Here is a 24,350-nt window from a genome sequence, read left to right as displayed (position 1 = left end):
ATTAACTACACCAAACTCAAAAATCGTTGTCGGGTTCAAAAAGGTTAAAACATTGAAGCTAAAACCGAGGAATATTCTGGGTAGTTAATATATTCTGGGCATTTGGAGAGTGTTTCCATACATGCATGAAGAATGACGAATTGTTTTGCTTGGTAGCTTGAATAGATGTTCGGTAGCTGAAAAACTTCAATATGCATTATATTAGCCCTACCAGATGAGCGGTGAAATTTGATTTAGCCGCGTTTAGCAGTTTTGCCGCCGGCCCTCATTCCCAAGGTATTATGCATAAGCCAACTTTTGCCTATTCTTCTGTTTTCTTTTGACTAAAATATAATAAACGTGCCTACAAGAAGCAGAAATATGGAAGGAAAGAATAAAAACGATTTCACTCTACTCGCATGTTTGCTTCTTTCTTTCAAGCACAAATGCATAGGGTCGATCATTTAGTCCACTCATGCTTTGCGCGCCACGTTCACCGCTCAGCTGGTATAAACTGTTCGTCCGTCCGTCCGTCTTATGATGTAACCTTTTTCCGTCCGACGCATAGGAGGCATCCTTTATTAAATAGACAAAAAAATTGTGGGAATAGTAACTAGCATCCTTAATAAAACATCGAAGCTAAAACTACGACTTCTGCATCAGTCTATGCCGAAATATGATATCAAAAGTTTTGCTATACGAACTATCGTCTATTCAATTACCCTGGGGTTCAGAAGTTATTTTGCAGTCTACCCGAAGTGAAATAGATCCAACTTTCCGCGATCGTACTTCCTGTGGCGTGGTTGATTATTCAAACAGGAAATGTCATTCATCAGTTCAGTAACTTCCTATAGGTGTATGTACTTTCCTTGGATTCAAATAAGCGCAAGATTTGAGTCCTGTCCTGCAATAAAACGACTCATTCAACGTTCTAAGGTTAGGAACGAAGGCTATCCACGAGATAACACAATATTTAGCTATATTTGTTTGAAAATCTCATCTCACTCTTTATAGCTTATTGCATACTGAGAAGGAATACCGACCCTAGTTCGCTACGCTTCAGGTACGCTTCAGCTGGTCAAAGATACTCGAATGAGGTTTGTAAACTTTTTTTCAAGATATTTTAAACTTGATTAATTTAAACCATGAGCTTTGTATCTAGAAAACTGTCAGTGGATTATTTGGATCTTCAGCTCTTTCAGCAATGATTATCGTATATGAAACAGATAAACGCAAATCGAATCAAATCGAATCGAAATAATAAGATATTGTGAAAGCAAGCTCCCATAAACAGCTTGACTTTAGAATTGAAATTCAAAAAATATTCTCAACTATTTTTCTCAATATAACTGCTAGTTTACATCGTTTGAATTTAAGACGACACTACTTTATATATATCCATAAATGCTTGCATGGTCTAGCGATATCTGATCACAAAAATAGACTACAGAAATAACAACTTGCTGTTCAAAGAGTTTGTTTACAGCCTGACATTAATTAAACTTCAAGATGCATGAATTGAAAGTAAATTTACCGAGATCAGATATTATTGAAACACTGAGATATTTGTAACCCGAAAATTTCAGAATACATAAAAGTTAATGTTTGATTTACATAATTTGGTTTTAATATTTTAAAAAAACTTTGACCTTCAGCCTTGAATCTAGTCTCCTTTGCAGCCGTTCTTTGGGTCGTCACGCAACGTTTCCCTCCTGCAAAGGAGGCTACCTTGAGTCATTCACTCAAAAACCAAATAATTTTGGCTGTATGTCATGATATTTTTATAAGTCCTCGTTTCCGATAAAGAACTAGGCTTACCTGAGTTTAAATCGCTAAATACAAGCCATCCATAAAGTTTTCCAAGTCGAGAAAATGCATCCTTTTAATAATGTCGAATTGTTCTTGAATTAGTCACGCTGAGCTGGGGTTAATCACTTGACAAACTGTGTCTTCGATGTTTGTAGAGAAATATATGTCCGTGTTAATAAAGCTTCAAGTGATAAAATGTACATAAAAAATTGACAAAGCGGACTTGTAATCGATCTATTGGATATAATATCTTGATTTGAAGCATTATAGAGTTTGGGAGTCCAAGATCTGGTGCGGAACTGAGACACAGTCGAAGTCGAATGAGTGCCCGCCAAAATTAAAAACGTTCAAACGAGCGATCCCGTAAGAGAGTGACGTAATAGACCGCAGCGAGTCCATGCATACTTTTTTTTTGAGAACAAGGCTAGTCGTCAACTTTTTTAAAGCATGACAATCGTGGCCTGCGTCACATCCGGAATTTTCTTCCGGATGTGACGCAGGCTAGACAATCGCTGCAGTTTTAATTCCAAATAACTTAATTGGAATTTATATTTAGCAATAAAACTTTCCAAAAATACATATTTCTGATTGCTCTTTCTGAGGGTGGTGCTTATGTTTCATATTTTTATATCTGAAAATTAATGCATGCATTAGGTCTATAAATTTCTTTTATGAGTGTCTATCGTTTATTTTACCGAAATTCCTCACATTAATAGATATAACATCCTAGCTTGGGCTTCCTGTGGTTGTATGTACACTTATGTGGTGCCAGTACAATGACATGTATGTAAGATGAGGACTTTTAGACGTAAATGTTTGATTTGGATATAATAATAGTGATGTTCGACCACTGAAAAATAAAACCATGCCCGCCATTGCAATCGCAATAGAGATATCAAAATTATTAAAATTCGTGTGGCTGTTATCAATCTCTTATTAGCAACGTTTTTTTTTTTTGTTCATTTGGTGGCATTCATTTGGAAAAGTGAAACCTCAGTTTTGCAAATGTTCTCGGTTTTGATTGGCTAGCATTTTTTCTCAGATCAGCCATTTGTTAAGGTTTTAACATTTGAACATCCATTTTTGATATCATTGCAGTGAATGATCACAATATGGCTGGGAACAGATTTGGGTTATCATCTCTTGATTTCAAACGCCAACCGTTACTCGACATCCCACTTCACAATGAATCCTTCTCATATGACAGTACACCTGTAGAAGACTTCCTCGCCGACCAAAACCCTGATACTCTAAGGTCTTTGGTCTTCAAGTACTTCATACCAATTGCTGAAATTCAGGTCAATGTTTCATCTGAACAAAAATCGTTGATGAAAATGGTAAGAATAACCCATACTACTTTAAGATAGAGACATATAAGACGTGAGATTAATCTTTATATTTTCATTTTATGTACTATATTTTTGATCGAAAAAGTTGACTGAATGTTTCAAGGGATTTTATATAATTGATCCATACCAGGATAAAAGGAGAGTACTTTGCGACTTGAATGGTCCTTTTTTAGGGTTCTATTTAATTTCGCGGGAACTTTGGCCAGAACGCGCGCGCCCGCCGCTCCAACAAAAGTGGAACTTTCGCTACGCCACTGCTGTAAGGTTTTCTAAAAAATAATGAGCTCAGTGCTCCAGCCATGTTAAAATCACAGTCACATCATTTGACACAATCACATCACAGTGAAGAAACTTTACTTTTCATGTTTTTCATTTCCTGAATTTTCTACTGTTTCAAACACTCTGACTCGAAGAAGAAGCATTTTATTCACCTGAGCAATAAAAATAAAACGTATTACCAATTGAATGGCTAAATGGTATTTTAAAAAGGTGGTCCTATTGTTCTTATATACTTGTGTAATAAATATATCTTACGAGGGGGAAAATGGTTCGGACGGTTAAAAGTGGTGCGGTTGATATGACTGAACTAAGGCTTACTGGTGGCTACAGCATGCATTTTTAAAAAGTTACCTAAAACTCGTGTACATGTGTGTACATGGTTCGAGTGTCTTCATAGCTCAAGTCTGCCGGCGACTAGACATTACCCAGTATTTGCAAGACTAAGAATGGCTCATGCATGAAAAACAAAAATGTTAAACATTATTTTGCATATTTCAGGACTTATTCTTTAAAAATTCTTTTTGAAATGGTTTTGTGTGTGTGTGTGTGTGTTGTATGAAAAGATAATCATTAAAACTATTCATAAAATACAGGAAAAAGGTAATATTTCCCGGAATATCATCTTTAGGATAAAAATACACAATACTGCATTTGGCTCCACTTAACGTGGAATGGGTGTTATATGGATTTCATAAATAAATACGATGTTTTTTTTTTTCCAGCTAGGAGATTTATACAAAGATCCGTCTTCAAATGCAAGATCTTTGATGACTTCTTTTTTCGGAATCAGTTCACCAGAAACAGGTACTCTTCTTTTTTATCCCCAGTAAGTTTTCCCTTAATAACAATGACATTTTATTTATGCAAATTTTGGATCATCATTTATGGCTCATGACTTTTATCTACCCATTTTCATAAATACGCGCGAGCGACCGTTTAGTCATTAACAAATAAACAGCTTTTTACGTGCTCCGTTCAATAATAAAGCACGCAGAAAGTTGTGTGAGCATGAAAGAAGTGTAATGAGAAGCATGAGCCGTAGGCGAGTGCACTGTGCTCTATATAATAACTATATGTAACTATATGTAACTATATAATAAGAACTAATATAACTAATAAGAACTCAGACCGTTAAAGATACACAGTCAGACTCTGTGATCGTATTTTTTCATACCTACATGAGTCTGCGTATGTTACTTACGATTTCAATTCCAAAGCTAGTGTAAAGCAGGCCGCTTTAGGCGTATACACTTATTGAAACATTTATTTTACTTCTTAACTGTAGAGGACATTGGAGAATACATGATTCATTCTGGCAGTTCTCGTGAAGAGCTGTTTTTACCCCCGTATCAAGCACGGAACAGCGATGAATCTGCAGATTCAGAAATTGATGTATATGAATCAGCAGATCTTGACGTCATGCTTTTGATCTCGCAACCGCTTATGTGTAAACTCCCAGAAGCCATGACCTCCGACAATGCATCTCCCTCTTCTAACGTTTATTTAGTCATGGACAACAATGGCTGTCACTTGGGCTTCACTAGAATACTCGTTGAAGGAAATGTTGACGTTCTTCCAGAACCACTAAAGAAATCTGTGATCCATTGTGAAGAAGGAAATTACTTGTCAAGTGAGATGTTTCTGTCCTCAATTTATGATCCTCTTAATTCTAGATTTCAAACCGTGGAACATCTTAAGGGAAGAAAGCTCACAAGGCAAGGTCCAGCTATCAATATGAAAGTATTAAACGAAGATGAATCGGTCAAAAGTATTTTTGATGGAGATTTCGTCCCTACCTTTAAATGTGATGGATTGCCTGACCAGCTGTTAGCTTGGCAAGAGCGGATTCAAACTCGTCCATGGCCACCTGAAGACATTCGACTGCAATTGTTCCAGAAACCATGCTATGCTGTTGGTGTAGGGTACCATGGAAGTCCAGGAAAAGACATGGAATGGCGTCTTTCAACATCAGCTATTGAAAGTGTACTGGGATCATCTCTGACATTGGTTCAGAGAAAGTGCTACATTCTATTCAAAATGCTGCACAAGACAGCTCTGAAGGAGCCTAAGCTGTTGGCGACATACCATCTGAAGAACATCTTGTTTGAAGCACTAGAGGAAACGGAGGGCTCTGCTAGTATGTGGACAGAGGTTAACCTTATACCATGCCTGTATTTTTTGCTGGATAAACTCATTAGTCACCTGGAGAACGGAAGAGTGATGAGCTACTTTATTGAAGGCTACAATCTCATTGATCACTATCCAGCAGAGAATATTAAAGAAGTTCTGGAGAAAGTGAAGGCTGTCAGAAAAGCTCCAGAAAAATACCTAATGATGTTTGACGCCAAATTTGCCTTCGATTTCAGCAGAGGCAAAATCTTTCAAGATGACTTTCAACCATACTTCCAGCTTAGTAAACAGGAAAAGCCCGATAATGATTTTCAGCTGCTTGCCCATAGCATTGTGATGTCTCTTATTCGCCATGCTCATTCTGATATATCAATGAATGAACTAATTAAGTACAACAGAGCTTTTGCTTTGTTGGAAGATGCTTGGAAGATCATGAAAGTAGTAAATCCAGATTTCAATGCAAACCAGTTTTCTTTCATGTCTGACGTCACCTATTCTGGGGTAGAAGTCGATCAGTCTTGTAAATTTCAGGAATTCCTACGCACAAAGTATCCCGAGGCGATTGAAGCGAATGAAAATGTCAAATCAATCACAAGCATGCTTGGTCTTCAACTTCCTGCCCAGGGAGAAGCCAGTCCTATTTTTAAAGTGCTGACATATAGGATGCTTGTTCTTGAGAGCTTCTGCGAATCGAAAGAGCTTCATGCTTCAGGAATACAAGTCTTGAATGCTCACATCTATTCTGGAACTGAACCAACAACCATTGCCATTTCTGGCACAATGCAAAGAGCAATGCTGAAGATAGCTTTATGGATGACCAAGTTATACGTCCCTGCCATCAAGAGTCCAGAAGAATTGCAACTTAGAAAAGCAGCTGTTGCCATGGAAGGAATGAAAGAATGTCTCGAGCTTTTATCACAGACGACATCCGATTCAGACACGGGAAACAATACAGCATCTTTGCCAGAAGCCCTGACAGAAATGATGAATATGTTCCCAAAGTTACAAACCGATGATTCCACATTCGAACACGCAAAGGAGATGGAAGAAATGGTCGAAGCGGCGCCAAAGCCTAAAGACAAAGACACCACCACAGCCAAATTGACAGCCTACGAATTGTTCATTCAATACTTAAACGGCACTTTAGATATCAACCTTTATTTTGTTTCTTCGTACAACACAATCTTTCTATTCCTGATGTTTGGGATGAAAAAGGAAGCATGCAGGATGTTATTGCGCCTCAATCCAACTTGTTTGTGGACCTTTTCGTTTCTGAATGGTCCATTCCTAGAAATAGAGCTGAAGAATTTGAATCGCTATGTGACTAAGTTCATTTTCCCTGATCACTTATATTCCTACATAGATTCAGTAGGTTCATGTGCAGTCCAAATTAATTTTTTTCAGCACTTTCTTCTGATTGAGTGCAGCACTGCTAACCCTGGCTTCTTTGAGGCCAATGAGATTGAGCAGGCTTTAACATCTGCTTCCAAGGTTGTACGAGATATGAGTGCAAAAACGTCCAAGAAGCATTATGTCTTTCTGTTGTCCGTAATCTACTTTAAGCTAAACAAATTTGCTGAAGCACGAGGATGTCTAGAATCAATTATGAGTGACGTCGACGAGGAATCCAAAGAAATTGTCGAAGAAGCATTGCAACTCTATCAATGCCTCCAAATGTCATTAGAAATTTAAGTCCTTCTACGAGAACAAACGGCTCTTCATATTGCAAGGTAGCCTCTGTCAACTGTCATATTTTGCTGAGGATATAAATTGTTATAGAAGCAAACGTACTTCTACGAGAACTAATATGCTTCATATTGTAGGCATAGGCTCTCTCCGTCTGCCATATATTGCTGCATGATTAATTAAGGAAAGAAAATGAAAAGAATTGGAACTTTATTAGTGCCTTCAAATGTCCCTAGACACTTAGATAGTCCTTCTAACAAATATGCTTCATTTTGTAAGAGAATCTAGTCTGCCATAGCTAGTTTGCTGCATAAGAATAAATTAAGATGTCCTTATCACTATGAAAGGTTCATGTTAGATGAAGTAAGTACCTGTACCTTGAGGTACCTGTGACCCTTCTTCAAATAGGCGGTTATGTTTATAACGAGAACGCGTATTTGGAGGGGAAATTGTTATGAGTGATAATCACTCAGAACCCCTCCTTTTGTGGTATTAGTAAGCAATTTAAACATCTCAATAATTTTAAATCATTTTATTAAATAAGATCAATAGAATACATATGCATGCTCCAAAAAAATCAATTGATAGCAAACAGAAAAAAAAGCACTTAGATTAAAATATTGTCACCTGTGTAACGAGGAAAGTATGGACCTTTTATCAAAACGTTTTTATATGTATAGTTATATAGGGTAAATTATCTAGAACCTATCTGATAAAAAACCTATATTTACATATACATAATATGGTAAGACCAGCGGGGTGTAAATTCCAGAAATGTGAATTTTGCTTCATCCTATTATTACGTCGACACATAAATATTTTGTTTGAGTAACAGATTATTTTTAAATATTTTATATATGTCTTTTTTAAGATAGCATATTTGATATACACCCAATTGCAAGAACTTCAAAATATATAAACATTTTTTTATGCATTGTACAAAATGTTACTGACGATAGCTTTGAAACCTTTTCCCCATTCATAAGATGCTTCACAAGGTTATAATCGTTAAAAATGCATAAATGAAACTAGTGATAAATCCAATGACGGGTTCGGTCCAAACTCAATAAATTAAAAGCAAATTTGATTTTTATAAAATCTCTTTGTATTTCAGTTACCCAAAAGCGTACATTTATCTCGTAAAAATACAAGGATATGAACGAAAACAAATTGAGCAACATCTCTGACATTCAAATGAGTGTTACCCCCAACTCAGTTCTTTCAAAACTCAAGACCCATAGTTTTTATTGAAATCAAGCTTAGGAATTCCATAATGGATCTGCGACGTCATGGTGCAACCATAGTTACCGCCTCCTCTCCCAGAATGCCTCGGGCTCGAGAACTGCGAGCCAAAGGAAACGTCACCAGGTTTACAAAGCTGCCCAATCAAATTTTGAAGTGCCATCTTTTGGTGCCTTAGCTGCTCGTTTTGCATTTGGGATTTGTGTTGTCCCTTCTCGAGTGCTCTTAATGTTTCTTTGAGTCTGGCGTTGCGGTCGTATAGCTCTTGTAAAGTGGAATCAGACAGACTGTTTGATTCTTGAAAGTCCTCCATCTGTAAGTGGACAGCAATAACGAGCATTAATGAAGACTCATTATTTGTAATTGGTTTCAAAGGGATGGCAGAAGACTTTTGAATCAAAATGAAATATTGGGAAAGTCATGATTTTTGTACTTCAATAATACTTTACAATCTTGTTATATGTTAATCCCCTCGTGAGTGTAATATCAGATGCAGCTACAAAGCTGATATAAGAATGTGATTCAAAGCATCTCTGCCATCATGCACGCGAATTAATATACTCTTAATGACTGCTTCCCAAGTCTCGTTCACATAAAGTAACCTCAGTGACCTGCGTTCGTATTCTTATGGAGACATCCCCAAAGAAAACTACACTGAACAACGACAAACAAAAACGGAACGAAACGAAAAAAGCCTACCAGTAGAGCCACCCTTTTACTGTAAACAGAACCCATATTATAACTGGAAAAGTCTCAATGCAACTTTCAGCAAGTAAAATAAACCTTTACGTTGTGCCATACCTTGTCACTCAGACGAGTCACATAGTCATTCATCGCCTCTTTTGCCATGTCCAGCTTCATTTCCAACTCTTTCTTTTCCATTTGAAGCCCTAAGACTTTTCCAGCATCATTTGTAGAACGATAGGACGATCCGCCATGGCTTTCCTCGTAATAGTGACTCCTAATGAAGTCACCTATAGCCTTGATCTCTCTTTCGATTCTCCTCAGTACATCGGGGTCGAGGTTATCGTCGCTGCCCTTAATGGCATCACCTGTACGTTGGAGTTTTCCTTGAAGATCTTCAATGTCTTGCATTGAGTACGGCTTCCTCTTAAGCGTTTCGTTATCTGAAGGGTTCTTCATTAAAAAAGACATGATATATATATATTAGATATACTGAATTCGCTTTGTGGCTGACGAAGCAATAGTCCCAAGTCGAGGATGGACCTGATGTGTTAAAAAAAATTTTTTATTTATACACGGTATGCATTAAAGATAAGAGCTGTGGGGCCGTGTATCCTCCATACACACTCCTTACTACATTAGAATATTCTATACACACAACTCTCAACTCACATATATTTACTGTATTTTATCAAGTCCTACCTCTACTTGGAACCATTTCGTGATCACTCGAGAGAATTCTGGAAAGGTCTATCAAATCTGAGGGTATACGAGGTGGGGAAATACTAGCGACTGAATTGTGCATCGTTCTTGATCTTTTGGCGCTAGCTGTAGATACCAAATTCTTTTCTTAATACGCATGAGAAGCTTCCTACTCTTCAGGTAGTAACAAAAAAACATTTGTTGGCGTGCATGTGTTTAAAATTAATTGTAGTTTAAAATTATCAGGAACCAAAAAAATTCAAATGAAGAAGTACAGTTTTAGGGTATTTAACAGGATTATGGCCTTCAAAACCAGCGCTTGTTCATTTTACTGCACCTTTGATTTTTCTGCCTCCAGTCTGTCAGCTAAAACCTTGATCTTCCTTTGCATTTCTTCAACCTTCAACTTCAATGCAGCATTCTCTCTTGGCAAGTTACGTGAGGAAAAGTTGTCAATTTGGTCATCTTTGAGCTTGTACTGGATGGATAAAATACGAATATAATAGCTTAAAGCAGGAGACAAAGGTGGGGGGAGGGGGGAGTTAAACCCTCTCCTTAAAGTAAGCCAATAAGCCAGTAAAATGTAGCTTTTCTTAAGCATTAGTTTTGACAATGTCATGCCGGTAAAATTCCAATATGACTTAATGGCTTAATCGTACATATTACGCGCCACGACTGACGCTCTCGCTTCCCGTCTCTCGACTCCCGAGCTCTTGTTATGCCACTATAAGCGGAATAATTTGAGTGACACTCGTGTTGATAAAACGGCTATCTAAAGCTCATTTCACGTCTTTACCTCTTCCCTGTCGATTCTCTCTTTTTCCTTTTCGAGTTCTTCAACTTTTTCTTTTAATTTCTTGATCAAATGCTTTAGCTTTTCTCTCTCGGCAACTGCTTTCTCATAATTGGCCTATATAAATAATCAAAATGTAATTAGCATACAACTTTTTTTGACAGCATGAACTTTATATCTTGCTACATATAAATTAACCACACGTGATATATAGGCAATCACCACTAAATTAGGCAATGGACTACTTCGACCATACGACGGCCATGCATCTTGCCAGGGGGCAAAGCAAAACAAAGATGAGAGAGAATATATAGAATTTCGTGTGTTTGTCTTTCTCTAATAGGTAAAGGTGATCGATTTACCGTCTTAATTTATCTTTTGTTGTATTCTCTTGTGGTGAGCTATTAATATCAATCGACGATGCCATCACTGTAAGAAAGCTTTATTTGCGCCATGGACGATACAACAGCCGCAATACAATTATATGGCCGCCGCATTTGTCATGGTTAGCTTTCTTTCATTAAACCTCTTTATTGCAATCTTTAATAAACAAAGCTATATTGGTGATTGGTAATTTGCAGCCATAGTATGATGGTGTGAAAATGAATGAGTGGTTTGAGCAGGTCGATTGCTGGACGTAAAAGTACTTTTTAGATGTTTGTACAAAGCTAGAGGAAAGAGAGAAAAGACATATCGAGATCAATGCCAAGTGATACAACGTATGTTACCTTGTGATCGTGAGACGCATGTGTATCGTGGCTTTCTTCTGATTATGATGAAATCTCGTCATCACTTACTCCCTAAGTCAAGATTTTGGTACTTGATATTTTATAACATATATTACTCTTAAAAACATTTATTTTTCATTCATTATTTGCGTTCCTTTCCTCGATATCCTTCATAACCTTGACGAACGCTAAAAAAATCTCGATTTTCTGTAACTATTTAGTAAAAGATTACCGCGCCCTTGAGGCAATAGAAAATCATATTGTCTGTATTTTCATTAGTGATTGTGAAGAGTCAATCAGAAAGTGAGAAATTTCAACTTTGTCGATGAATAGCGTATGTGGTTACCTGATGATCATGGAACGCATGCGTATGGTGGTTTTCGTCTGAACATGAAAGTTTGCCATCACTGGCATCTTAGATCAAAAATTATAATACATCTTTTTAGAGGATATAATATGTATTGAATTTGAATCTTTTGAATCTATAAACGACCTATAATATAAACAGAGAACAGTTCATTATCCCTCATCTTTAATGGTTTTAGATCGGGTTGTTAGTGCTGTAATAGTTCAGTAATAGCGAGTCTACAACAGCTTGGGGACGACAGCCGGAGAACCTGGAGAAAAAAACTTGGAGTCCATGGATGTAGAACTAGAATATCTGCTTATAGTATTTTGGCAGATCAGAGTATTGAACAAGGAAGTGATAGGCCACAATGAAATATATCCATTAGAGCAAATTTGGTATGAAATGTAAAACTCTTTCAAACTAAAAAAATCACGTCAAGACCGTACCTTACAATGACCTTGAATTCAAAGTGTCTCAAACTTTTTGATTGGATGAACAGTGCATGGACCCTCGAACTGTGATAGGCTCAATGAATTTTATCAATTCCGAGCCGTGGTGCCGTGTTCACATTTAACAGTCATGGAAACAGCTCTCTAAGACATGAAATAGACAGTAGAGCTTAAAAATTATTTATCCCATACCTTCTTTTTTGCTGTCATGTTGTCTTTAGTTCCAAACGAGGAGTTCTTATCACGCCTAGGCCTGTCTTTCTTCAAAGATCTTGGGGACGACGTTTCAAAGAATGGATCGCTCTTCTCTCCAAAACTGCTGTGTTCCCCAAGTTTGTACTTCTCTTTTGAAGTATTGCGTTTGTGACTAATTCTAGAGCTCGGACTGCTGTGACTTCCATAAAGTGGACTAGTTGGCCTGTCTGAAGTGTACAGATCTGGTCTTGTTACTCTTGGATAATCAGCGTCTGAACCAAACCTGTCTGAGTAACCAGACTTGTTTGGATCGAAACCATTCAAGGACGACCTGTAGCTGTCACTCCCACAATTTGACGCAGTGGTATCTCCGCAGTAGGAGCTTTTGTATTCTTTACTTTTCGTCTCCTGTGGATAACCGTAAACGTTTTCTTGGCTCGCAGGCTTAACACATAAACTCGGCTCGTTGAGTGGATCGTTCAGGCTTCGATCTCCTTCAGACTCCTTAATGTACTCTAGTGAGGGACTTGCATAGCAAGTTTGAATACTATCCTTTATTTCTATTGGATCGTTTGTTCCCGCCATCATGCCCACAGACGGTTCATCCTTCATCAGTTCATCCTCAAACGGACAAGCTCTCGGCTCCTTTTCACGAGACCTATACTCGACTTTCCTTAACCTTTCGTTCAATTCCTTAATTTTTTCCTCAAATTCCCGACGCTTTGACTCACTTTCTCTTAACTTTTCTTCTAGTTCATCGGTTCTATGTCTAGCTTGTTCCGTATCTTTGTTCTCTAGCTTTGATTGCAACTCATTTTTATCCTTTTGGAGCCGGCTGAGTTCTTCTTTGACTTCGGCCTTGTATGTCTTGTGAAGATCAATATTTTCTTCCATTGCTGCGATCTTAGCCTTGAAGCCTTCGTTTTCCCGCCTCAGTTCATTAATTTCTGACCTCAACGAGTTTTCACTTCCTGGTGTGACGTAAAAAAGATCATTTGAAGTTGGGGCCGTTTCATAGTTATGTGATTCCAATCCATCCTTATCTTCAGAAACAAGATGGCTTGAAATGTCGTTTCCTCTACATGTTGACTCGTTACTTTCGATCTGAGAAGGACTTTCATATTCGATCTGAATTTTTCCAGAAACTGGTTGTCTTAAGGACGAGTTCGGATATCGTTCCTCGTTATGGTGTGAATCATTTCCTACATTCGAACCAGCAAAAGAGAATTCTTCATTGCTTTCCCTTGAATAATGTTTGGATGGTGAGTAACCATTTTTTCCTTTTTCAAACTCACGGTAGTCCTGGTCATCTTGCCATCTCTCTCCTCGTTGCACTTCACGACTGCCTGAATAAGTGTCGTATTTCAAGCAATTTTCTTGTGAAAACCTCTCCTTTACCTTTGCTTTCTCCTCAATATCCTCTTGACATTTCTTCCTTGACTTTTCATTGTCTTCGCGTTCTCTTGCGATGTCATCAATCAGCTTTTTCTTCTCGCGTTCAAGATCTTCCTGAAATCTCCGTTTCTCTGCCTGACACTGATAATCAAGATCTTTTTGAAGTTTTTCTTTATCCCTTTGGTAGTTCCTTTCGAGTTCCATTTTGTAATCATCCACTATTTTATCGAAATCCTCACGAAGCCTTCCACTTAGACCATCTTTACCCTTCACTCTTATTTCCTCTTCAACTTTCCTCATTTCCATCGAGCTTTTGTCCTTCTCATCTAGTTCAATCCGCAGACCTTCGAGCTCGCTTTTGAAATTCTCGCTCGCTTCTCTCTTTTCGCAGTCAAGTTTTTCAAGATTTATTCTTTCTTCTTCAAGAAGTCTCTCCAGTTCATTCCTAAAAATAATGCTATGAATCAGTATAAACAACGCTTACTATTAATTTACATATGCATGATTAAGCACAATTTTAAAAGACGTTTGCATTTATTTATTTCGATGACTGTATCTCGATAATTTGATCCGTTTCTTCGATTGCCCAAAGCAGTTAAAAGAGCCCAGTTTGTTATAATTATTCTAACAAATAAAAAATGCTGTTCAAGTTGTTGCTGCGATTTTTAAACATATACTTCTGATAATATTTTCATTATTTTCGTTTTATATGATTTCAAGTCGCTGGTCTTGGTTTCAAACGAAGCAGCCACCTGTAGCGTTCATCGACTGCTACTCGAAATAGCCCCAATATATGATGTAATGCAGATGTTCCAGATGTAAGGCTTACCTCATGCAAATCACTAAACTACAGTTCATAAAAACACATCATATTTGGCATATCATTTTCAATTTCAACAGGTTCTCAGTTACTTTGAACAGCCACCTGTAATGTGCGCAGCACTTCATATAACCTCGCTTTACTCAAATTCCTGTGAATATTGCAAATGCCTTTTTGTGAAGATATTTGTTATGCCACTGAAAGTATTGGGCTGTTTTCGCGACGAAATAAGTTCGGCATTACATGAATAAAATCTTAAATTTGCAACCAGGATTCATATCATCAATAGTATTTGTTTGTCTGATTAATTTTTTGTGAAAAAATAGACGTTCCGACCATTTACCAATGCGGGTCTTCATCAGTGAAGACCATTGGTAAATGATCGAACGAAACGTCTATTTTCGCAAAACATCAATTAATCAGAGACAAACAAGTACTATTGATGAAAAGTTTAGTACTACAACATATCCTAGCAGTTTTTATAACTTAATTTAAGAATCATTTTCTCAGTAATAAATGACAACAATGCTGCATTAGTTATTCTGACAGCTAATTTAATTTGCTCATTTGGCTAACTGTCACTTCTTGTTCCTTAAAGCAGCCAACAAGTTGTCATTGACTAATATCAACAGAGCAAATTAACTAAATATAGCTGTTACTTTTTGTTGCCCTAAGAAGAAAGGAAAACATGCAGCAGCAACGACAAAAAGGCATTAACGGACTTATTAGCTACAACTGACTAGTAGACCTAATTCTGGTCATTACCCTAGAGTACAATTTCTTAGTTCTTTACTGTTTGAGCATAAGAAGAAAAATGAATATGGATATACCAAAAAGATGTCATAATCGAATATGGAACGCACACCGTTAAATTGAAATTCATTTGAGCAACAATTGCAAAATTTCATTGACAACTCACCTTTTCTCCCTCTCTTCTTTTAGCTGTACTTCCAAGTCGTGGATTCTTTCCCTAAGTTCACTCTCTAATCTCATTTTCTCCTGTGTAAACATCATTTCCAATTCAGATTTTACTTTCTGTGCGTTCATTTCAGCTTCTGTCAATTCTACATTGTGCTTTCTTTCCATCTCCAACTTTTCCATACTGTGTCTTTTCTCTCGGTCTGTAGCTTCTTCCATTGTTGACTGTTTCAAGTCTGCTATCTCTGCTCGAAGCATGGCTTGGAACTCAGCCTCTAATTTTTCTTGCAACTCACTTTTTTCCTTTGCAGTTTTCTGGTCCATCTCAGTTTGTTCCTGGGTAGATCTTTCCCTCAGTTCCTTCAGTTGGTCCTTGTAATACTGTTCCAGATTGGCTCTCTCTTCGTTGAAGGTGCGAGTAAGTGCCGCAATTTCATCTGCAAAACTCTTCTGCATTTCTGTTCTTTCTTGAGCAATTTCATTTTCTAGCTCGGCTCTTTCTGCTCTTGAATTTTCTTCCATTTCATTTTGTCTATTCTTAAATTCTCTTGTCATATCTTCCATTTTGTGTTTGAAGAAGCTCCCAAGTGTTAGCTTCTCACGTTCAAAGATTCTCAAAAGTTCTTCTTTCAAAGCTTCTTCATCTTCTCCTACTTCTTCATCCAGCTCATGTTTCAAGCTGTTTGTTGGCTGGGCCCAAACTTGGCTATCATTTTCTGTGTCCACATCTTCAAAACTGACAGCTTTCATCATTTTCCTCTCGGAATAACAATCCAAGCCACTGTCCTGGTTGAGCAGGTCTTGGGACCCATCATATCCACTATCTTTATTACTATCGCAGAAAGATTCTACTGAGTTTCTATTATCTCCATCTAGCGATCCAATTATTCGGAAGGACTGTCTCACTGTTGTGATTTCTCCATCTGAGGAATCTGATCTTGTGGTGTAGATGGTCTGCTGAGTCTGCGCACTGTGTGCATTGTTGCACTGTCGTACTGGGATGGCTGATTGCCTTGTTCTGGTTTTCTTGGACTTGTGCATTGTGGTCTTTTAAAAAAACTAGGGGTATAATTATCTGCAAGAAATAAGGCAAATTTCCATTTTCAGTAATTAAAACAGTGACTATCAATCCTGCTTAAAAGCATCAATAAAAACATTGGAGTTAATGACTGAAAATATCCATGGACAACAATATGAGCACGAAAGAAATTTAAAGAAACCAAGAACATGTCAGAGTTATAGGTTTAAAAATCACCTTTTTGATCCCATGTCACATACCATTCATTGGGAGAGTATCGAACATACAATGGTGACGAACCACCACCTTCTCCCCCACCTCTCCCCCATCCCATCCCCATCCCTATCCCCTTCCACAAACACATACACCTACACTTACACCTACACTTCAATATTCTAAAATTTTAAATGCGATTTTGATCTTTAATTCGAAATTTTTAACAAAATTATGTATTTTTCCACAACAAAAAGGTGTCGAGAAGACAGATGAACGCGATTAAATTGTTTAGGTTCATTAATTAGACCAAGTTAATTTGCAGTAAGTCAAAATAATTGGGTTATATAATATATGTGACAAAAAGACAAACGTGTTCTCCATATATATGTAGCTCCTTTTCACTTCTCCATTAACACTGCTCTTCGAAATTTTCCTCTACATTGTTGTTGACTCACAGCTCTTTCATAAGAATAACAAGGATGTACTCAGATATCTCCACAATAAGTGGGAAAGAAATCTTAGCCTAACTTTGCTAATGACGTTAAATTCTTGCACATTGTCTCCTAGTATAAAAATCATACCTCATTGTTTGTATAAATGGCCAATTTCCAGGACCATATCGAACTTTTCACATAGAAAAGTTGTCGTTCCGCTCGAGCCGTTTCTTTTACCATATAAGGAATGTACTTACCATATTTGGAAATTGGAATATAATTGTCTTCACTAAGTAGGCGAATTTCCTGCTCAAAACTGCTCAAACTTACAGTAAATCGAGTGAAAACATCCCAGCTAGTCAGCCATCTTGGTTTTGGCCGAAAAAAGACTGGAAATGTGTAGGGGAGGGGAGCGTGGTTTGTCACCACAGGAAGCCCGCGAACGACAACAATTGTTTGATATGGATATCCATAAATAGCTAGATCAGTTATTTCCAATATATTCTCCACTATATGCTGTGTAAAATACTTAGTTGTCCAGTCATGCATGCATCTAGTGGACCTCTATTTTCATAATAAATTAATTCTAGCTGGAGCACCTTGGGGTGAATTCGGCGCAATGTGAGTCTTAGCCTGGGGTTAAATAAATCAATTAAAAATAAAAATCAATAACCTATACATTCTATTTATAATATCCAAATAATATATATAACCCATATGGGTCTATGGATCTGCTGTAATTTTTTAATATTATCATTCTAATGCATTGTTTTCTCGTGTTAATCATCACCGGAGAGTTGAATGTGTTAGTTTTCGTGAAAATTTCAATACATACTTTACATGTGGTAGGTTTGTGAACCCTAACTTGACGTTTTTTTGGTTAAACAAGAAAATTTGGTTTGACTCTAACCAAGCCACCTGTCCTTAACCTGTCAAGGTGAAATCTCTGGAAACCCGGTGACACGCACATAATCACACAATAACACTTGTCCACTGATATACACAGCAGGAATGAGAGCAAACCATGTACCTTCGAAATAGCACAAAAACTAAATAGCACTAATACAACTAGTACTTTTGATTTCAATTATTTCATTGGTGCTATTTTGTACTAATTGATACTGTTTCACGGATTTATGATTTGCACTCATGCAGCTAGCGCAATTTAGTAAAGAAAGAAAATGACTGAATCTTTACAATGGTAATTACGTTGTCTAGAGGAAAAGTTGGCAAATATTACGCACCATGGCCAATATTTGAAGATTTCTATTGTAATCCAAGAATTATAACGTGTGTGTAAGATTCGATTTTGAAAACGTAGTATATCTGATCTTTCCTTCTTTCTACCATATAATTAAACAAATGTTTTCTTGTTTGTCTAAATTCCATTCTTGGCTTCCTCTGTTGTTTTTCCTTCCTCTGTCTCTCTCGGTTTAATTTCAAGTAACTTTTTTCATCTCATTTGAATTCTGTTTCCATTTTTTTATTCCTCTCCTCCTTTCTTTTCTTGTTTTTCTTTTATTCCCGAAATATAATGGAAATTTTAACTCAATAGATTGATTAGTTTTGCAATTAACAGTTATAACTTGAACTTGATTGTTTCTTTTCTAGCCCACCAATTTGTTATACTGAGGTTTAATCGTTTAGCACTTTTGCATCAATACGGAAACTCAGTAGACAGTAAAATCTTAAAAGTGTACTTAAATAAAATAAATTTAGGCAGAAAGGAAATGTTTAGTAATATTTACGAACCTCTTTAAATGAGGTCCGACAAATAAAACATAGTCAGATATTTTCCATGACAGCAGGAATCCATTTCCAAAAATGACACGGTACAAGGTGTCTTATTTGTACGGCCGGAATTAACTTGGTGTTAATTTTGCCTTTTTTGCCATTTAAAATTCAAATAAATAGAGAATTTATGTTAGATTTTAATCTATCTAACACCTTGTTGTATATGCCAAACTGAGCTCTGCCACTGGATTCCAATCTTCTTATAAAACACATTTTGTCAAGTTATAAGCTGGACACTTCTGAAAGGTTTAGCTCAGATTGCAGTTGCATTGAAAAATCTCACATTTTCTACTTCAGCAACGTTGAACTACACGAACACTTGGACGAATAAAATTCAATGTAAGCTGTTTGCATAGCTTAGTGTATGTTTTGGAGCATTGGGCAGCGAGTTGTCAAGCCAAAAATACTAATTAAAACTTAAAGTAAAATTACAATAACGAGAGGCTGATAGCAAATGCATTTGTTTTTGCAAGTTATTGTATCGTAATGAAACAATCGCCGACTACGAAGAAATTATAGCAACTATTATGGTATTCATCACTTAAAAGTTATCCTTAAATGGTATTATATTTTTGATTGATATCTACTTATCGAACCATTCTAAATTTGAACGCTTTCGTTTATTGGGAATAAAAGTCCGAGTGTTTAAAATTATTAGAAACTTATTTCTTTCCAGTTGACATGAAAATGAAATCCGAGTTAGTAGAGTTGAAAATGAACCATAACATTGACATTTAAACGATGATTAAGATATTTAAGTTTTGATTTGTAAAACCCAATTATTTTTGTTTTGTAAAAGAAAACTGATTATGCACTTTTGTTATATTATAGATTACAACAAAAAGTAACAAAAGAAAAAAAATGTTCAAAAGCTATTAAAGAAATGTAAATTGTATAATAATAATCTTACCTTTCACGTCGATTCATTCGTACGTCGTGCAAGGAGTAATTTCAGTCTGGTTCGACAGTTTGGTTAATTTATTTTGAATTTGTGACTGACATAGCAACCATAATCAGTCTAAACATACGGGTATTTTTGGATCCGGGTATTAGTGGTAAGGCCCGTGGTTTACATTTACGTAGACAACTGGATGTTTCACTGTGGCTAAAGCCATAATAAAAACATGGTACTCTACTTAGAATAGACTTTTCGAATGAATGGCTCCCAGTCGGGGTTGGACTTGATGTTTTACTGTATTGTATTAACATATTTGAGCCATAAATAATTAGAGTGTATAATACTTTATCGAGTAGTGTAACCCATCTAAAACCATGAAATCTATTCACCACGTTACATGTCATTTCCGGGTTGTATTCGTTCCGCACAACGTGAACAGATAAAAGGAGTTGAGAGCTTCACTATGTACAACTGAAGTTGTTGCATGCTGGCTAGTAATAATTAATGTAAAGTAACCATTCTCAAAGCCATTAGCCATTCCGAGGTTGAGAAAAACGGGTGGGTCGAGTTGGCATTAGGGGACATATTTCCAAGATGGCGTCTATTTTGTCCCCTAAATCAGTCCCACAATGCAATGCAATGCTAAATTTCTCGACCTCGGAATGGCTAATGAAGCAGATTCACCACGATATATTTCGATTGACAAAGCTTTGATAATATTTATTCATATTAAATTAAAGATTTTGAGTGACAATTTCAGAAGTGGGCATTCTAGTATTTACATATTTTAGAAAGAGGAATCATCCGCTTGTTATTTTTGTATATATTGATACGTATGATGTGGAAATTTACACTATGTTAGCTTATGCATTGGTTCGTTTGTTGTCCTCTTTCTTATTAAGCTGTACCTTTAATAATGAGATATTTAAGATAATTTTCGTGTTCACCTGAGATTTTGAAATTCACCTCTGGCAGAGTTAGAAATATTTGTAAAGGATTATATGAAATTTGATTCAGTGATCGATGATTTAGAAAAATATCGATATAAATATCCAAGTACGAAGGCAATCAACGAGAACTAACTGTACACTAAACAACTAATAAAATTCTAATATACACTTATAAAATCACTCTAGAAATTGAATAATAAAGATTAATATTATGATGGATGGAGGAATAGCGCAAGCTTGGGTACGGCAATATGGAACGCGTACTAAACATACAGCTCTTGTGAGTAAAATACAGATGAAAGGATCTGTAAATCTATACATTTGTAATCATAGATGTATTACTTTACTGAACTTTCTGAAATGAAAACATCGTGAACATACAAAAATGTGCCTTTTCAGTTCATAAAATAAGAGTTTTTAGATTCTCTTTCTTTTGACTACCACATTAGTTAAACTTTTATTTTGGTATTTCGGGTGTAAGAAGTTTTAAAAATTTTTTAAGTGCATGATTCACGCGTGGAAAATAAAACTTAAACTTGGCGAAATATGAAGCGTAGTAAAGTAGAGTCGAGTGCTGTAATATTCATATAAATAAATGAATTAGTAAAAATGAGAAGTCCATTTTGAGTGCTAAGCCCAAACCATGACATGCTCTTAGGACATTACAAGAACATCTTTTCAAGACATCTCATTTTAGGACAAGATTAAAATTGGGAATCCTGAACGACTGGAATTGGAATTCCTTGATCTGGAATCCTCATTTCAGTTGCAAAATTTATGACCTTCAACAAGACTAAATTTTGTTGAATCCGAAAATTCGGGTTATTTGTAAATAGGAGCGAATTCCTTCAGGTAAAATAAATAGTGCTATATAAAATGTAAATGTTTTGTTATAAAAACAAATTCCATATGAGGGGGGGAAATAGTCCCTGCCTTTTTGTGTCGGCCATCTTGAAATGGTATGCGGAGACATTGAACTGAGGTTTATTGCTGGCGAATGGCACAAATTTGACTAAGAATATTTGCTTGTAGCTTTCATCTAATCTATGAAGATGCCGTGGTTTTTCTAAAAGGAAAGGCAATAGTTTTCTTGAATAGAAAATCTTGTAATTCTTGTCCTGCATGTCAAGGGTGTAGAGCTTTCCTGATTTCGCTTGAGCGACAACGAAACTATGGCTCAAAGTTGAGGATGAACTTGATGTGTTCAAACATTTACTGTATTTCATCAAGCGAATTCGGGAAAGGTCCAATGTTGGTTTAAGACTCTTCAATGAACATTATGCGATAGCATTAGCGCCACACAGCTTGGATATAACTCTTTGTAAGGCACGTTTCTGCTCCATTAACTGACGGAGATTCTTTTCTGTTTTCTTCTCGCTGGCTTCTGTTTGTTGAAGTGCTTTGGTTAATTTAGCGTTTTCGATGTATAGTTCTTGGACCAACGTGTCGGAACGCGTGGTTCTCATTTCAGAATGTTGAAGCTGTGGAATACATAAACAACCATTTGCTCTTGCATTCAAACGTTCAATTAAACATATACTTGTTGAACATTTAAGACGGGGCTTTTTTGGAATTGACCTTTTTCGAACTAGTAAAATACCGGTGTGTTTCTTGATTACGAATTCATTTGCTCAGGGTTAGCCTCATTTTAGCTTTTAAATATTCACAAATAGGCCTTTTGCAACAAACAGTCACGTGCAGATTTATCACTTTGATGACGAATCAATTCAGCTCAAGGTCCCTTGGGGAAGGCTCTGCTGGATGGCAAACAAACGTTAAATTGCTTCGTATATTGAAATCGAAAGTATCTTATAAAGAAAAAAAAGTATTTTTGAAAAGGTTTTGGATGCGGCATTAGTAATCCAGCAATAATCTTTAAATAAATTTTTGCCATCCAGTAACAATCATGTGTCAATCTATTGCAAAAGGCCTATTAGCCATTCCTAGGTTGAGAGAAAAACTGGACCGAGTTGGCATTGCATTGTCCATATTGCTTTGCATTGGGGACATATTTCCAAGATGGCGTCCATTTCGTCCCCTTAAACAGCCCCAAAATGCACATCGATTCCAACTCGACCCAGTTTCCCCTCAACCTCGAAATAGCCAATATCAACAGTGTAGCAATAAAATGCACTAACAGTTTGGAATTCCATGGACCTTCACTGCAACAAATAAATATTCTACGCAAAACACGAATTAGAGGATAACCCTGCGCAACTATTTAAGGTATGTATAGTAGTTTTGCTGTCGTACCTGTTTACTAAGTCGTGCTACATGCTCATCCAGAGCTTCTCTTGTTTCTTGTACTTTCATGCTCATAGCCATCTTCTGTGCTTCTAAGTCACGGATTCTCTTCTCCCACAACTGACTGGCGCTCTCTAGTTCTCGAACGCGACGAGTCTTCTCCTCGAGCTAACAATGATGGAAAACGAGTCATTTACCATTAGAAGTAATACTATTTTATCTATGGTGTACAATAGACTTATCTTCATATTCATTATCGCTGTCATCATTATCATTATCATCATTATTACGCATATCATTATCATTATAAATAAACATTGACAATCCCCCAACCGTGACCCAAACACCTATTATAAGGAGTTATACTCTCCACAAGCAAAATGTCCATGTCTTATCCTTCAAGTCTGTGAACAAAATCTGGCTCATACTTGAATTCCATTCTGCAAACCAGCTATTGACCTAGTGACCTACTGAACATCTCTACAGGTAACAAGCGCAGTTAAGTTCTAGAATTAAGACGTCCTTAAGACCAAGAGGAGAAAGAAACAGACAAAGAACATGAAGAACTGCCGTAACAGAACAATTCATAGCTCTGGTTTCCAAAGTGTACCATGCTTATTTTACTATTTTGACCAATGGGACGCCTCAATGAGACCGAGTTATCTCATTCTCGTTACGATAAAGTTAACCCGGAGTTAACAAAAGGACACCTTTCTTACTCCGTCATAATGCACTGGGGAAATTTGGAGAAATTTTATGAATTAAGTCAGTACAGGGGATAGGGAGATAAGAGATACTGAAAGAGATACATGCCGAAAAACAGCAGACAAGATGTACTTACTTCAGCAAAGAGATCAAAAGTGGCTGCATTTTCCATAGAAGGAGCCACACTTACATCATCAGACTCCTCAACAGTCTGGCAATAATGAATGAGAGGAAAGAAAAGAAATAGCCATAGAAAGAATAGTAAAGAAGACAAGACAAAGATGTGAGCAATGAGTAAATGACCAGAAGGGAGTTCCTCAATTCAGCTATCAGAATGTTGGCTTTGATAGCCAGAAATCCAGTTGTTAAAACATTATTTATCCAAAGAAACTAAGACAGTAAGAACTAGCCTGCGTTCCGGATGTGACGTATTCTAGTAAGAACATGATTAGTCAGTTCTTCTTAGATCCAAAGCAGTAATCATAGACCGTTTTTATAGACCTATTTTGAGTAACGTCATATTAAACAAGGTAAGCCATTCCAGTGCTCTTTATCAAAATTTTGAAAAAAAGGAACGCAATCTC

The 24,350-nt window shown here is 36.7% G+C and overlaps 3 protein-coding genes across 4 annotated transcripts in view; 1 reads left to right on the top strand and 2 right to left on the bottom strand.

Annotated features, from left to right (window-relative positions):
- The first annotated feature begins 776 nt into the window (after positions 1–776).
- On the top strand, positions 777–7,867 carry LOC116294980 (uncharacterized). The gene is made up of 5 exons (XM_031702682.2): positions 777–915; positions 994–1,076; positions 2,887–3,125; positions 4,139–4,220; positions 4,702–7,867. The coding sequence occupies exons 3-5, from the start codon at positions 2,901–2,903 to the stop codon at positions 7,236–7,238; spliced, it is 2,844 nt and encodes a 947-aa protein (XP_031558542.2). The 5' UTR covers positions 777–915; positions 994–1,076; positions 2,887–2,900; the 3' UTR covers positions 7,239–7,867.
- On the bottom strand, positions 7,750–19,950 carry LOC148914049 (uncharacterized). Its single transcript, XM_089039684.1, has 7 exons — positions 19,880–19,950; positions 15,509–16,582; positions 12,372–14,214; positions 10,657–10,770; positions 10,198–10,338; positions 9,276–9,611; positions 7,750–8,787 (listed from the first exon to the last, which is right to left on the bottom strand). The coding sequence occupies exons 2-7, from the start codon at positions 16,546–16,548 to the stop codon at positions 8,461–8,463; spliced, it is 3,801 nt and encodes a 1,266-aa protein (XP_088895810.1). The 5' UTR covers positions 16,549–16,582; positions 19,880–19,950; the 3' UTR covers positions 7,750–8,460.
- A 610-nt stretch (positions 19,951–20,560) lies between these two features.
- LOC116294989 (uncharacterized) overlaps positions 20,561–24,350 on the bottom strand; it is a 31,062-nt gene continuing 27,272 nt past the window's right edge. For both annotated transcript variants that reach the window (XM_089039671.1, XM_089039663.1), the window contains 2 exons: positions 23,071–23,229; positions 20,561–22,298 (listed from right to left, as the gene is read on the bottom strand). In XM_089039671.1, the coding sequence (XP_088895797.1) occupies positions 22,095–22,298; positions 23,071–23,229 (363 nt within the window). In that variant the 3' untranslated portion in view covers positions 20,561–22,094. The remainder of the gene's footprint in view (positions 22,299–23,070; positions 23,230–24,350) is intronic.

This window comes from Actinia tenebrosa, unplaced genomic scaffold, assembly GCF_029948245.1.
Source record: "Actinia tenebrosa isolate PJP-AT-01 unplaced genomic scaffold, QUT_ActTen_1.0 PGA_scaffold0__85_contigs__length_37466705, whole genome shotgun sequence".
Classification (NCBI taxonomy): domain Eukaryota; kingdom Metazoa; phylum Cnidaria; class Anthozoa; order Actiniaria; family Actiniidae; genus Actinia; species Actinia tenebrosa.
This window is presented reverse-complemented; position numbering and strand designations above follow the sequence as displayed.